The sequence below is a fragment of the Glycine soja genome, chromosome 11 (assembly GCF_004193775.1).
Source record: "Glycine soja cultivar W05 chromosome 11, ASM419377v2, whole genome shotgun sequence".
Lineage (NCBI taxonomy): Eukaryota > Viridiplantae > Streptophyta > Magnoliopsida > Fabales > Fabaceae > Glycine > Glycine soja.
The window spans coordinates 46,238,589-46,256,208 of NC_041012.1; the positions used below are offsets into that span (position 1 = coordinate 46,238,589).

The window sequence follows — 17,620 nt, forward strand, 5'->3', positions numbered from 1 at the left end:
ATGTCACGTAACCAGTATATATTTATTAAAATCATTATAGACAAGTTTTTCTTGTACCACATCACGTAACCAGCTTATTCAAGCAATTTTACCACACAAGATAAGAGTGCACCGAAGTGTACCCACCTAAGAATGTTTTTATTAGGACAGTCAGTTCAAAATTGTGATTCCCATAGTCCATACTTCACTGGGGATCAGGCACAAGATCGAAATATCTACAGAACAAGAACAGTTAACATAAATGACATTTTATAAAAGAATCAATATACTACCAGTACATGAGATGAGAGCAATGGCAATGAACATAAACCTTAATCAGCTACATGTTAAACCCTCCCAAATACCATTTGGCTTCCCATCATCATGGTATTTCTATTACCACTACACAGTATTTCCTACTATCTATGTTTTTAGCAATGCCATGCTGAAGCTGATATCAAATTTCTGTCCTTCCACCCCAACAACATGGCTCCATCCTTCTCCACCAGTGTATAGTGTTCTGAATAGCACATCAAAAGGCTTCTTATGACAGAATTCACATAAGAACTCAAAGGACACTGACGGAAGCCGGCCATCGTTAACCTCGACTTCCACTTGCCGAACAGTTCATGTCTCTCAACCCTTTCCTTGCCTTCACAAGCAATGATATTCACAATATCCCTGGCCAGACAATGTTGCTCCACATTAATCCTCTCCTTGCTATCTCTTGGGAGGGTGACATCAATGGACTCAAAGATTGCCAAGTAGTAATCCAAGGTTTCAATGAACCTGTTGAAGAAAGGGGTTGTGTTTGTGTTTGATTCCTGCTCCACCAGTGTGGTCACCTTGGGAGAAAGTGACCTTACCAATCTCAGAAGTCCATCCCTTGGGTTGCTCACATGAACACTCTCATCAGCTGTGTGATGGAGTTGCAAGGGAAAATTCACAGCCAAGGCCTCTCCTGGCCTGATATCAAGCATTTCCCTTGTCACATTTGGAGCAAAAACAGGAACTCCATGAAACTCAACTGGGATGCCAAATTTCTCAGACATCAAGGCCAACCTTTTCCCAACAACTTCTAGTCCGTCGCCACGGGCATATTTGGAAACAGGATCATCAATCCCTGTGATCCGAACATGGGGAGCACCACCAGGTCTTGCAGCAAGGGCTTGAAGAAGAGTCATCCATTGAGTTCCCTGAGCAATTTGGAAGTCTATGATGTGTATGTGATCCTCGTTTCTGCATGCTTGCGCAATGGCTCCATTGGCAGCCATGTAACCAAATTTTAAGTAGGGGCAGATTTCGAACAACAGTTGCATGTAAGTGAGTAACTCTTCACCTTCAGGCTCTCTGCACCTGAGGGCATGATAGATGCTATTCCCCGATGCTTGCATCCTTGCAACAAGCCCTTCTACCATGTAAGCACCAAGCCGCTGGATTGGCTCCCCATTGATGGACACAGCATCTTTAGCCTTTCCTACCAATTGATCAAAATCTTTCGTGTTGTTTTCAGACAGGGCTTTGGCACATGCAATCAGCAACTGCTTCAAATTGTTTGGTGGGAAATCTTGTAGCGTTGCTTCTTCCATCAACTTTTGCCGTTTCTCTACGTGCACAACTTCACTTGACTGCATATTGGCAGTTGCATATGATGGCTGAGTTTGAGTATATTGTGACACATGGTTCTCATTGCTCCAGGACCTGGATCTCTGGCCTGATGCCATTGGCCTGCTGCTCTCGGCCAATGTATTCGGTGTGTTAACTTGATCGTCATCAGGTGCCATCAGAGCAGTTTCTAGCTCCAGCAAAGCATGTTGGATTTTCTGATTAGAACTCATAGTCTGTAGAAGAGAGTTCCTATCAGAATATAATGGGAAACTGTCCAAAGTGGAGACTGATCTATACATATAATGGTTGGTTTCCAGAGAAGAGTTACAAGAGGGGCTGACACCAGAGAGGATTTCTCCAGGGCTGTATTGCTCCTGGCCGTCACTCAATGCCGAAAGAGTGTCAGAATCAAAATAAGTGGAGAAGGGTGAATTAGGTGAGTTTCCTGTGTCATATTTCAAGGATCCAAGAAGCGATGGAACGGTGGGTAAAGATGACATGTAAGGTAATTCGAAACTGAAGAGCTGTTGCGAATCCATACTAAAAGATGATGGCATCAGCTGCCGCAAACTTCTTAAGATTTTGTTTCAGACTTGAATCCCAACAGTTTCAATAAAAGTGTATATAAATCTGCAACGACAACATGGACAGGAAACAATGAATATTTTTCATAACAAGATTACTCAAAATCAAAATCAAGCAATTTCAACCGCCCTCCCGTATGATTTCAGAAAAGGTTCCATCTTAGAAGTATAATATCAATTGAAAATTCTCCCGTGATTGTATAGTCATACCAAATCATTAAAATCCAATTACACCTCTATCAAAATTAAAATTATCTCTATTTGTTCTTTTATAAATTGCCCCCCTTCAGTTGGCCGGTAGGTAGATTCCATACGAATACAGCATATAAAATGTTTTCTACCTACGAAAGCAAAAAAAAAAAATTGTTCCAAACCCAGGAATCACTCTACTAATCTAAACCCAAGTTACATCACATCCAAACCAAATTATTATGAAACAAAAAAATTGTTCAATCAATATCAATGAGATTATAATTTTAAAAAAATCCATGATGTAATCTTTCTATTAAAAAAATCCGATAAAAGAAGAAGAAAAAGCAAGACGCTGAAACATTGAAAATTAACACAAACAGGAATATTAAAAAAGAAAAAGACAGAAAAGAGATACAGAGAAATATGTTTAATTCAGACAAGCACCGACGTTGGAAGATGGAATGCAAAGAAAGGGAAAACAGATACATAGAGATATGAGAGGATGGGGTATTCATTAGAAATTTATTTGAGTTCAGAAAGAAAGTAAAAGAAATTACCTCGGAAAGATAAAGCAAATTGAGCGGGCAGAGTTTGAAAGTGGAAAGCTTGAGAGTGTTGGATATTAATTTGTGCAGCTTGGATGATGTTGTTTTTGGGGAAGGGTGTTTGAATGTTATATATAGAGATAGACAAGGCTGGTGGTACGGATAACAACGTTGACGGTAACGGTAAATATGCACTGCGTAGTTACGGCGCGTATTTTAAACGGAGCCGACCACACGTTAGGGAATTGCCTCAGAACATTCCTCGCTTTTTCTACTCTCACCTCTACGCGGGTCGTGCGTGCTTCCACTCTCTCTTCTCAAACTACTATAGAATTATGTTAGTCATAAATAACTCAACTTCTTACTAAGTTGTTCAATTTTAATATTTGTTAAATCTTTAACAGAGGCCACGACTTACTTAGCCAGAGAATGATAATGGTAATCAAGTTTCAGTTTCACCCGAATTCTTAAGATCCAAAGGTCATCGTGAGATTCGTGGCAAACTCACAATTGACAAACTTGTTTGGGATTTTATGTCAACTAGTGAGTTTTCGTGCATTCTACGTTGTTTATTCTTTTTAATTTAAGTATGTTTAAAAAGGAAAATGAAATCCTTAAGAATGTGATTATGACAACTTTTTGATTGATAAGGTAAGAAATAATTGAATGTAATATAAGATATTTTTCTAGTCAAGAACGAATATTTTATTTCGTTAAATAAAAATACATCAACGAAATTATAAGGTTTTGAAATTGATAAAGAGAATTATAGAAATAAAGTTCCTCTCAAATTAAAGTCTGGTCGTTCAATCTATCCAGCTCTAAGAAATACTGGTACTATGTTGCTACGCAATTCTCATTTCTATGAAATGGTTAAGAATATCATATTTAATATATGAGTTAATTTTGGTCAAATTTAATACTCAATCTAATCAAATTTAATCAGTTTGGTTCAATTTTTTAAAAAAAAAAATTGAAACTCAATTCTTTCATCAACAATTTGGTTTAGTTGGGATCAACGAGTTATTTATTTAAATTTGATCTTTTTTTTTTAAAATCATTATTTTATATCATGATTCGTCCAAATATCAAATGCAATTAATATAATATTATTAAATGTATGAAAGTAATAAAATTGATTCATTTAATACCATTAACATAATATTCTAAAATAGACTAATACAAATTAAAACAAAATATTTTTCAATCAATTTTACTATAATAACATAAATCAACATTATTTCTTACAAACTAAATTCTTACAATAAACTTTGTTGTAACTAAATTTGTGACAACCAGATTACAATCAAATTTGTTAAAACAAATGAATAAAATATGATCAATTAATATTATAACATGATAAAAATAAATATAAAAACAAATTAAACAAATAATAATGTACTTGAAAGTAATACTTTAAGGAGTGTCAACACCAGTCGTTTCAACACTTGGAGTTTTAATATTAACAGTATTTAAAGTCAAATCAATACAATTCTAACAATTTTGATTAGTTCGATTTAATTTTGGCCTAAAAACATAAATGACTTAATCTTAAATTGTTCGAATCAGTTTGGATCAATTCGTACCATGAATAATTTGTAATCGTGAACACCCCTAATAAAAGTGGTCTAATATTTACGGGAGATTACGAAGTATACTTATTTTCAGATTTTATAATAAAAAAAAAATATTAACAAGTATTAAATGAGTGGCAAGATTGACATGAAATTTCATTTCAAGTTTCAAATTTTATGAAAATGATTAACTACTTTTTACTTAAATTTTTGCTCGAAACAGATCTATCATACTAGTCTCTTACAATAACTAGCTAGCAAATGAGAATCGTATTATTTTTTTATCAATATGAGAATCGTATACCAATGTATTTGAATAATTTGATCGTTAATTTTAGTAGTGGATTTAATTTTAAAATAAATAACCAATTAACAAAATCATTGCAATTTAATTTCATTTTTTTTACAAAGGTTTAAATTAAGGGAAGGCACGCACCTTGCAAGGCTAGGAAAAAATTATTAACTTTAACAAAAATTTATACATTGCTTCTTAATAGGAGAAATTTAAGTATTAAACATAAATTATAACTAGTGTGAATAGAAAACTCGATCAAATGTATCTATGTATATTGAATTACAAATTAATAGATTGAAGATAACTATCAATTATAGTAAAAAAAAAAAATATGAATGAAAAGGGCATTGTTCAATCAATAATGTGATTTACATCAAACATGTGTTAAGATGATACATTTCATCTAAAGCAAAAATTAGATTAATAACTAGCTTGTCAACCATATTACAGTGCTGGTTTACAAGAATAATGGATAACTATGGTCAATGTTTTGGGTAGGATAGTTTGACTGATTTGATAATTGATTAAGGAGTAAGTTTAGGTAAATAGTGACAACCAGCCTTCAATGTATAGTAACATACAAATATTACAAAAGAGTGATGCCATTATCACTCAAATTTATGGAGAAGAAATTAAGTATTAACTATTAAAAATAATATTATAAAATTATAAATATTTGCTTTTACAAAATTACAAGCATGTTACTAATTATGTAAATTTTATTGCAAATTTAATTTTGCAGCATCATAAATACTTAATAAACGTTTTCCTTAATAGTTTGACTTGAAATGGATAGTTGAAAAAATATTTATGACTTTATTTTATTTAAAAGCATTATTTATGACTTTATACTTTTTAACCTCTCTTTCTGTCATATATATCTTTTAGGACTAGGATAAAGAAAAGTTATTGATTCAGATGTGTCATTAATCAAACAAAAGCATAAGGGATGATTAAAATCTTATCAAGAAGGATCATCTTCCTATCTATCGAGAAAGACTTGGTCATTACTTTGTGCATTGAGGATGTATTAAATAATGATGAGTTCACACGCGCCACAGGTGTGGTTGTACTTTACGCTACGTGACTCATGGGTGACGTTATTATTATAATAATTAGCTATGGTAACAGTAGAAAAGCGCGTGACGGAAATGCCACCATACCCGTAACACTAATCTCACAGAGAGTAACACACGTGTCAAATCCTGAAGCGTCGTTTTGACTGTTTGACTTACGTGGCAAGCGTTCACACGCTCCCTCCGACGGTTTTTCTATGGTCGTGGACCGCATTAAGTATCCAATCCCTGTGGGTTTTAGCACACTGTTACATACTATATCCAGATCCTCAACACACCCTGCCCCACATTAACACCAACAAATTTAAAAAATATTCATAAAAGATCATCAATTAGTTCTTTAAAGATTAATTATTAATAAATATAATATTTTATATTAATGTTACGAGAGAGAAAAGAATAATCAAAAGAAAAATGGTCTGCTACTACACATGCTTAATGTGATTTATATAATTATAATAATATTTGCTTAACCCAAATTTGAGAATGATATTATAATAATACCATGAGCCATGTTGTTGTTATATGGAGTGTTCATATGGCATCATTTTCATATTCAAGAATAAATAATATCTTCACATGCAATTTATAATTTTATATAGTTAAAATTTTTTTAAAAAATTGAGTATGTCTTGAATTCATCACCAAACAATTCGAGTGGGCACAAACATCCGTGTTTTTAAAATCCAGTAAACCCTGTGGTGGTCGTAGAAGTTGCCAAGGAAATTAAATTTAGCATTTGGGAAGATCTATTTATTAAATTAAGATTAAAAATATCGATTGTCTCATCGAATTTAAACTTTAATTAAGATTTGCAGCAGAGAATTAAGGAGCTAGTTTTTTTTTTCTTACAGAAGAATTAAGGAGCTACTTTTATTGCACAAATTGGAATTGCCTAGCTACTTCGTATGCTGTCAAAGTTTATGTCAATCACTTTTTTCTTTCCACATCACGATCAAATATAAAATATAAATATTTTTTTAATATAAATTTAAATCTTAATTCATCATATTGTTGAGAGTGATTAATTTTTTCTCCTAGACTGATCAACTTCAATGGTTTATGTAAATAATTATCTAATCTCTATGACTACTCTCACCTTGTCCATTTGATCCCAGTTTCAGTGTTTCACCAATACATTTTTGCCTATGAACATAAATAGCAAATGTGCTAAAATAATAATAGCTCTATGGGGTAAATTTTTAAGCAGCTGGATTTTGTTTTCACCTATAGTAAGTTATAAGTTATTAAGTGCATGGTTAATTTCATGTTATAGAATTCATTTTGAATCTATAACTGATTTTGTATATATTTTTATATATTTAATTTTACGTTAAAAACAAACTTAAATTGATCATAAGTTTATAATCCATTCTGAGTTAAAATAGTTTTGCATAGACAGTGTATTATATTCAAAATTTTATAATAAATTTTTCTCTTAACTTAAATTATAATTAAAATATTCAAAAATAAATCATATCATTTTAAAATTAATTTTAATCAAAATCAAATTTATAAAATTAATTTTATCGATCAACACTTATCTAAACACGAACTAAAATTAAGAAAACACTTGTGTATTCCAGGGAGAGTAGATGAAAAAAAAACGAAAATCCCGGGTAAAGAGTAAGAATAATAATCATCAGTTTCACACTTCCCCTTTGACAATCTTTTTTATCTTTTACTTTATTTTTATTTTTTTTCAGAAATGGTGGCTATTGGCTGACCCATTCTAAGCCTTTTGTAGTTATTGTTTTGTATCATGGCGGCTGATTTCTGAAAGTGACCAGTTTTTAGTAAATAGTACTGACGTGTCAAAAGCAAGTGATTTTTTTATGGATATTCTATAACTGGAATATTTTTTTATTAACTAGCTTATGTTTACATAATTAAAATTTATAATAAATAAAATAATTAATACTTCAATTATAATTTTTAATATTATAAATTAGAATATACAATTTAAAAAGTGAGACTTACTTATTTCTCCTAATTAGATATTTTGATATTTTTTTTCTTCATATAGAGATGAATTTCATTGATTAACCTACAATTGTTGAAAAAAATTATCTCTCAATCACCTTAAATTACGCTCCTATTATTTTTATTAGTATATTTAATCTTTATTTTTTTACAAAAGCAATTGTCAACAATTTAAAATATAGTAAATAGTCCATACAATAATAATGTAAAAAAATTACATTGTTTTTCAATTATAAACTCAAATATAATAAATTTATTTAAATATATAAATTATATTTTGAATTTACAATAATAATAATTATATTTTATATTATTATCCAATCATAAGTTATCAAATATAATAAATATATAAATTATATTTTGGATTTATAATAGTAATAATATTTTTAATTATTAAAATATCTTTAAAATTCATTAAAACTCAATTTAGATATAAAGATAAAAGAAAATAAATTGGAAAGGATAAACAATTGAAAAATAGGAAATGTATTAAAATAGTGTATTATTTAATTGTGATAATACTATATGAAATGTAGATTCAAATTAGAGAATATAAATAATATTTGAAATACATAATTGAAATAGTAAGAAAAATGAGAGTGTCAATATTTAAATTGTATATTAAAATAGTTGGCTATTGATTGAACGGAATTTTTAAAGAATATGATTGACAAATGAACTTTTATCCCTTAAACATAGGTTTATCCAAAAAAAAACATACACTAAAATCTTATTCAAAGAATATGATTGAAAAGTTAATGTCGCGAAACTATGTTGGATTCTAAGCATATTTTATATTTGTGATACTTAGATGATACAATGAAACCAAGGGACTAATATCCTACAACATTGATATTTGAGAGAGAAAAAAATAATTAAACCTAAAACTAAATAATAGAGAATTGATTATTTTTTTATTTTAATCCGAAGAGTAAAAAATTAATGATGTAAAAAAATTGATGAAAATTATTAAAGAGTAAATTATACTTGTACTCACAAGTATTTTTTTGAATTGCATATAATATTATTTTTTCTATTCCTACACTAATCCTGTCAAATTTAAAAATATTATATCAACATTCTTTATACATTACACAAACATCTATTGATGTTTAAAAATATTACATTGATGCTTCCTTATATATTAGACTAACATTCCTATAAAAAAAATGTTATAAACATTGAACAAGAGGAGTATTGTGGTTATTTTGGAAAAACCTCTTAATGTAATTTGCTTTAAACTAAAAATATAAATAAAGGATGACAAAATGACAGCCATATATTCCCAGTTTTGTTCTTTCTCAAATTAATAATAATCCATAATGCTTTTATATAATTTGTTTGGTTGATTTAAATCAAAATCACTCTTTTTATTTATAAAAATTATAGATAGATACTAGAAAAATTACAATAACTCACGCCTCATTTTTAACCAATTGAGTTAAAATTAGACACGTTGTTAATCCGCTCACTTTTTAATTTAATCAAATACTTAAATCTGAGCAACACAACACTAGCTCCTTGTTACATCGTTAATTTATTACATATACGACAAATAAAGTTTAAAGACTAATAAATTTAGATTTGGGTAAAAATATTACTTATTTATTAAGTTAAATTTAAATTATTTTTAATTGATGTAAAATATCATGTAGTATATTATTATTTAATTATAAATTATTATTTAAATTATTTTAAGATAATTATTAATTAATAAACTTGACATATATTATGAATGATGATTTGATGACTTTGTGATTTATTTTCTCAGAAAAAATAAATATTAATAAAATGTATGATTTATGAAAATCTCCACATATCATCACTGAAATCAACTATAACGCGTGCTCTGAGTGGCACGTATGACACGCTCTCCTTAAATCTGCATCAACCCCCAACTCCCCTAGATGCATGCATTGATAATAATTATACCAAGGACTATCAAAAGCTGAGATTAGCATCATGGTAATGGTATCTTGCTTTTGGCATCAATATCAAAGAAATTAGTGGTATCATAATCAGATTACTAAAGGAAAAGCAAAGATTTTGATGCTTAAAGTAGTGAACAATGTTGCATATGTGAGCATTGGAAGTGGATGATCTTTAAAATCTGAAATACAGTAAATGGACTTACCCGAATCAGGGGCACTTTACTGTGTTAGTTCGTTGCTAGCATAAAAACCCGAACACACCCATACAAGGAATTATTAAATAATTTTTTATCATAAAAAATAACAACTACAAATACTTCATAAACTATGGAATTATATTTGAATAATAAAGAATAAAACATATGAAAATATGCATATATTTTTGTTATTATAACTGCTAATTTTTTATCTTGATTATTTTATATTTGACTGTATAGCCTAGATTTATAAAAATTAATAACTCAATAAGAAGAGTTTTTTCATTCCTCTCTCTAGCATTTTCTACAATTAAAATTTATAATAAACAAATATTTTTAATATACAAATTATATTAAAATAAAATATTTTAACATATAATTTATATTTATGAAAAATTATATTTGAACTCTATTTTTAATATTGATCATTCCCTTAAAGAAATATTCAAATTAAAAGTTAAAACTAAAGATCTTCAAAGTGATAGATTATTGGGAACCACCAACTACCTTCAATGATTAGGAGTCACCAACTACCTCCACACTCGTTTCCTTTCCATTCCTCCACACATTTTCATCCCTTTTGTATAGTTAAGTCTCTCATGATAATGAGAGGCTAAACCACCCATTGTTGGGGAGTTTTCCCTAAACCCTCTTGATGTAATGACTCTCACTATCTATTTAATGTTATTAATAATTTTCATTATATCTTTTTGTACGTATTCACATGTATTTGGTTTGAATACCCATATATATGATATGTTTAGGGTTTAGGTATTGGAAAATGTCTTGTTATCCTTAGAACTAGAAATAACATCTAAATGCTTCATTGTTAAGGATAGTGTGAGGTTGTTTAACTTGTGCATCTCCATTAGTCATGTGATTCAACTAATTTAATTCTTGAGGAATTAAGAAAGATATCAGGGGAATTAGGATCTCTCGTGTGAGGAATCACGGTTAAGGTGCATTAATAAATGTAGGAGATAATTAGGGTAATATTGAACAGAAAAAAATTAATTATATCGCATCAAGAGTAATTTTGATAGGAAAATCCTCAACATATTCAAATCATGTGTTCATGATCATTCGCCACTCCCACTGTTTGTTTTTTTTTTACTCAATCATAGCTTAGATTAGGATAGTTGTTTACTTCACAAAAATGCCTTAAATTGTTCTTCATAAATCTATTAATTAATCGTACAAAAATTGGATATACATCATCTTGAGTGCAAACGAAATCCCTGTGAAAGCGATACTTAATCTTACCATTTTAAATTACTATTTGGACGAATTAGTACACTTGTCAATGAGTTAACACCAAAATCCTTGCATAATGACTAAAGATTTTATTTCGAGTGGCATCATTCAAGGAGATAGAAAGTTTGATACTCGTTGCGATCTCAAAGAGGATTTTGCTCCTCCAATATTATTATGGGATCAAAAGTCGAACACAATCATGTATATGGATTTATTTTTTATTTATAGGATTAAAATTTGTTGACCACCTTGAAAGCCTCAAGAGACTCAATTGAATATTCCATGCCCACACAACCAAAATATTGCACACCTCATTTTTGTTGTAGTAGAAAGTAAAGACTAAAAGATCATAGATATTTTTTATTTTCTTTTTGTAGTAGAGAGTCATGTAGGATATTATGGGTGACAAATTCGTTCTCTGGGTATCTAGTATAATTACACATACGAGATTCAAACTCAAAATCACTCATTAAACTATTTTTTTTTTAATCTAAATTTACTCTTTATTTTAGAAAAACTAAATGTTACTAAAAAAAACATAGAACACACAGGTTTGAAGAGATCCCACAGCATTTATTTGGAATTGCGATAAGTCAATATGACACCAGCCTTCTCCACATGACTATGGATTTTTTATTTGGATCAGCACCACTTGACTATGGATGAGACCACTAACCCAAACATCATTAATGCAGTCGTTCGTTGAATCAAATATGTAAGTATCTAATATCCGTCCATTTCGTGCACTGATTGCTCTCTTGGACGCCCATAACCATAAAGCCTGGTCTCAAATTTTAATGGACACATGAATAATGTGAATCCTAAATTCACGTGCTTTCTAAATCTGCATACATTTTTTGTTTTTGTTTGTTTATTGCCCAAATTATATAAATCCCCACGTGGCTTTCCGCAGCTTTTCAGTTTCGCCTACATTGTTCGTTCACTGTTGAGTCGGTATGGCACTGTGCATATTCTTATATTTTTTTCAAGCACATTTTATATATAGTAGTGAATACATGATTTAAAGAATTAAAAGAATAATTTATTTCGTATGTATCTTCAGTTCATTTTTTTATATATATTATTGATCAATAAAAATATATGTTAGTATGATTTTTTCTTTTATTATCACTACTATAAAAATTAATAAAATTTATCATATATATATATATATATAATTGAAAGATAATATAAAACAACTTTATGTTATTAGTATTTTTAAAAGTACAATTTTCCTACAGAAAACTACAAATTCTAACACGGTGAACTTTTAATTCAATTAAATCCTTAAAAGTTGAGTGCAATAATTATTTATGTCTAAGTCTCTACTTATCCTTTTATTATCAAAATATTTGTATTTTTAATGTAACAATAAAGACTAGTATTTTTTTTATAAACACTGTAGTGTTCTTTTTTTTTTTTACATAAAAACTATAGTGTTTTTTGAATTAAATGATTTTTCAAAATTATAAAAAACAATGCTATATCTTATAATAAAATTTTCCTTAAAGTCCTCTTATTTTATAAAGAATGCATTGACTAAAAGTAAATGTACGCAATATTTAAAATAAAAATGTTTAAACTTAGATTTAATAATTAATAAGATTAGTAAAAAGATTTAAAATATAGTATCGTTAGTGAATACTATGAGTATAATAATTAAGAAATTGAATAAAAGAAAGTATATATTAAAAATAACTATATAAATAATAATTTTTTCTGTTTTTCATAAGATTATTTATTTTTTCTTAAAACTATTAGCTTGGAAATTTTTTTTGGAACAAATTGAATGACACACAAAATTTCTAGGTAAAATTGTATTTTTAATCCTCCAGTTTATCTTCAGTTTTGGATTAGGTCCTCTTGTAATTTAATTCACGAATTTGATCATCCTATTTTATAAAATCGTGCAATGTTGATCTCAAGGCCACAATGGAGAACGTTGACCGTTAACAAATGATTTGACTAGCACGTGTCATGTTCGTTCTTGTTGAATGATGACTCTCATGTGTTATGTTCTGATTGGATATTAACTCCATGAAAGATGAAATACTTTAATGTTTACCAATCAAAACATGACACATGACAATCATCATCCAATAAGAACATGACATGTGCCAGAGTCAACATCATTTGTTAACGGTCAACGTCCCATGGCTTGAGGACTAACATTGCACGATTTTACAAAATAAGAAGACCAAATTCGTAAATTAAATTATCAGGGGCCAAATTTAAAACTGAAGATAAACCGAGAGACGAAATTTGTAATTTTATCAAACTTCTATTTGTTTGAACATAAGAAAAATTAAAGTTTTAATTTAAAATAATTGAAATCCCTTTTCTTAAATTTATATGTTTTCTTTATTTTTTTTCTCCTTAAAATCTTATTATCCGTGTAGGAGTATTTTTATTTTTTTCTCTTTAATCGACATCGCGAGAGATAAGACAAGAGCATATTGCGTATTCGTGAAATGATCACGTGGGGATTTGCAATAGACGAGATTTTTATTATTGTGTTCCCATTTCTCACCTTGTCTTGTCCATTCCAATGCATTGACGTGGACATGCCACACACCGCATATGATATGTCCATGCGCCATGTAAGCTATTCAATATGTTATATGGTCATAACCGGTCAAATGGATCTTTAGGGTAATTTTTTCCTTCAAAATTATTAAATGGAGATATTTTAAATAAATATTTTAAAAATAATAAATTATAGAATATGTTATGACTTATTTTAAATTTAAAGTTATAAATTATTTTATGATTTTTTTTACTGAAATTATAAAAATTTATAAATTCTTAATTTTTATTTTAAATTTTACTTTAAAGTCATAAAATAATGTTAAAGATTTATTTAATATAAAAATATTAAATAAAATATACAAAAGGAAAAAATATATTAAATAAAACTAAAAATAAATATATTAATTTAAATTAAATTATTTATAACTTTAAAATCATAAATAATGTAAAGGATTTATTTAATAAAAAATATATTGAATAAAATTATATAAAAATATAGAAAATATTAAATAAAAATAATATAATTTTTTTGAATAAAATAGTATATATAAATCTAAAAATATTAAATAAAAATAAAACTAAAAATATTAGTTTAAATTATTTATGATTTTAAAATCATATGACATGTTAAGGATTTATTTAATATAAAATATATTGAATAAAACGACATAAAAATATAAAAAAATATTAAATAAAAATATAAAAAATATTGAATAAAATAATATATAAAAATCTATAAATATTAAATAAAACTAAAACTAAAAATATTAATTTAAATAAAATTATTTACAATTTTAAAGTTCTAAATAATAGTCGTAAATAATTTATGATTTTAAAATCATATTAAAAAATAAAAATTTATAAATTATTTTATGACTTAAATAGAAAAATAAATAAATAAAATTATAAAATAATTTACGATTTTAAACTTAAAAGTGATGAGATACCCAACGAAAATTATCCCTCCTAAGTTGTTTCGCCGGTCATAAACTCAGGCGACCACGTAGTACCTTATGGTATTTTTTTGATTTTTTTTTTCCTTTTTTTGCCTAATAATATATAGATAAAATAGTACGGTATTTTTTGTATTATTTTATAATAAGAACCGGAGTTTTATTTTGATAATTTATGTGCATTTAATAATTTTATTATTATGTGAATTATCAAAGTGAAATTTTAATTTTGATTAAAAATTATAAAAAAGAATAAAAAATTTGTGTGTAAATTTTATCATTAACATATTTAATTATTTGATTTAATTATAAATTTAGTCTTTTCATTTATTTTAATTTTAAATTTGATCTTTCTATAATTTAACTTATCAATTGAGTTTTTCATTTTTTTTCAATCCTATTATTTTATTTTAGTGTTTTAACCCCAAAATATTATGTGTCGCTTATTGATATCAGTGATAAGTTTTATTTTACCTCAACCCTATCTAGAGCCAGCGCGTTTAATTTTTCAGATTCTTCCAAGCTTGTGCATCATAAGACTTAATCGGACGACGAGGATCAGGTGGCGTTGAAGCTTCAGTGGCAGCTGATGGTGGCGCTGCGATGACACAAGACACGGTTGTGGTGGACTTGGAAATGAAGGTTGTTAAGCAAGGAAGCCTCTCAGGGCGATCACAATGACCAAGGCTGTTGCCTCCGGTCAGCAGAGCGACAACACTGGTAGGTGTATATTGGCTTCGGTTCCAGGGAAATCAGAAATTATTTCAGTAGCTGTTTGCTGTTTTGGTATCAGTAGAATCATATTCTCAAAACTTTGCATAATATTTTTTTTGCTGAGTAAAACTGCGTAATAATTTTTTTTTTTTAGAGAATTATTCCTTTTTGGGAGGCTTTAGAAGGGTGGGTCTGTCATGTATTCTGTTTTCTGTTTATATTATAAAGAGACCAAATTCAAAAATAGAATGATTAAATTTGTAATTAAGTCCAATTATTTTACATGTTAGGTTTTTTTTAGGCTGAATGTAATAAAAGAATAAATAAATAAAAAAAATCATGCAACGTGATCTTGGATTGGATGAGGATCGAGTCAAGATAGAGAAAGGCACTTTGATTTTGACTCTTTCTCTAAAATTGCTGCTTTCAATTCCACTTCGTATAAATGATTTTATTGATAAACCGTACCACATGGTCAACAGACCGAAGCCAACCAACAAAATTTCATAATTATACCCAAAAAGAGTAGGAAACCATGCTTGCATATCAAAAGAATGTGTACATAAGGAAATGACTTTGGGACCACTGATCCCTCTTCTTTTCTTTCAAGAAGTACAAGTGCCCAAGTGGACTGTGACAAAAGATTATTACATGAATATATTTGTATAAAAAAATTTGTTTGTGCATATCAAATATAAGTAAATTATCTTTTTGACTCATGGTAAAATTTAAATTTTTATCTTCTTATTTTAAATATTTATTTGTTTTCATGCAACAATAAATTTCTATTTTTAATAAATAATTTGGATTAATTATATTTTTATCTATAAACTTCTTTAAGTTTTCAATTTTAGTTTTAAACAAAAAAAATGATCGATCTTAGTCCCTTCATGCTTTATTCAGGGACTAAAAGTGAAACCTAACAAAATTTTAAGCATTACATTCTCTACGGACTACGGCTAATAAAAGGATACTTATTATATTTTATTTCATTTTAAGGTGAATACAATTTTTAGTCCTTTTTGTGACTTTTAGCATGATTGACAATTTAGTTTTAAACCCATACCGTCAGATTTCGAACTTTAAAAAATTAAATAAATATAATAATAAAAGTGATTGTGTGATTATTTAAAATATTTTTATCTACTAATATCATAAAATCAATCAATAATAATTATGATTAAAACTAATTGTTAAAAAATGATTAAATTAATTGTAAGTAATCTTTGAAATTATAGAGAAAAGAATAAAATACTTTTGATGTGTATTTTATAACTTTTTTTTATTACCACTAGGCACTAATAGATTTATTTAGTGTAAAATGGATCAAAATACACTACTAAAGTTCTACTAAACTCACTACTGTAACTAATCTAAGACTTTAGGTTGGATTAGATTTTTTTAATTTTTTTATGAAACTTGAGAGAGAAAGAGAGACATGGATATGATAGGTGATATGGTTTAATAAGAAAGGAGAGGTAGAGAAAAAGAGATTGTCAAGTAGATGTTTGATATGGTTGAGACAACACTTTGTTTGAATAATGAAAAAGTGTTATTTAAATTATTTTAAGAAAAAAAATAAAATAAACATAGTTTACATAGACTAAAATAAATAAAAATCCACACAAATGAAAAGCAAAAAAAAAAAAAATACTAATTAAAAAGATTTAAACCAAGATATTTTATCAAGAGAGTGTAATTCAGTTGATTAAACATGATGCCTAAGTTATAGTAAACTTTCACGGATAAAAAAAAATGATATTTTTGTAAAATAAAAAACGAAAACAAGCATAGAGTGCGAAAATTGAGCATGAGGTGTCAATGTCATGTGCCCTCTCATTCTTTTTATGGAAAAATGGGTTAAGCCTTTGCTCTGTTGTTGTCTGGGTTCTGCGGATCAAGGCATATATTTTGGCCCAACAGCCGTCAAAAAGCAAAGTGAGAAACTTAGAATGACCCAATATGGTTTTGCGGAAGCCCAGCGATGGACTTTCGTAGTACTATTGGAAGCCTATGAAACGTATGAACTGGAATGTTTGCTTACATATGACCAACCCGAAGGTGCTTGATGTAAAAAATTAAATAAATACTTGAATAGACAACTATAAAAATTAAATGATTTCAATAATCAATATATGTATAATCGATTAGGGTTATAATTGATTATAATCGAAATTAATTTTATTTATATAAGTTTGCTGAAAAG

General features: G+C 28.1%; 1 protein-coding gene across 1 annotated transcript; it reads right to left on the minus strand.

Annotated features, from left to right (window-relative positions):
* Positions 1 to 231: 231 nt before the first annotated feature.
* LOC114377294 (chitin-inducible gibberellin-responsive protein 1-like) lies at positions 232 to 3,080 on the minus strand. Its single transcript, XM_028335740.1, has 2 exons — positions 2,921 to 3,080; positions 232 to 2,217 (listed from the first exon to the last, which is right to left on the minus strand). The coding sequence occupies exon 2, from the start codon at positions 2,142 to 2,144 to the stop codon at positions 411 to 413; it is 1,734 nt and encodes a 577-aa protein (XP_028191541.1). The 5' UTR covers positions 2,145 to 2,217; positions 2,921 to 3,080; the 3' UTR covers positions 232 to 410.
* Between the last annotated feature and the right edge of the window lie 14,540 nt (positions 3,081 to 17,620).

Bases quoted from the DNA above. Each gene is read 5' to 3' on its own strand.
- LOC114377294 (XM_028335740.1), bottom strand. From the start codon at position 2,144: ATGCCATCATCTTTTAGTATGGATTCGCAACAGCTCTTCAGTTTCGAA.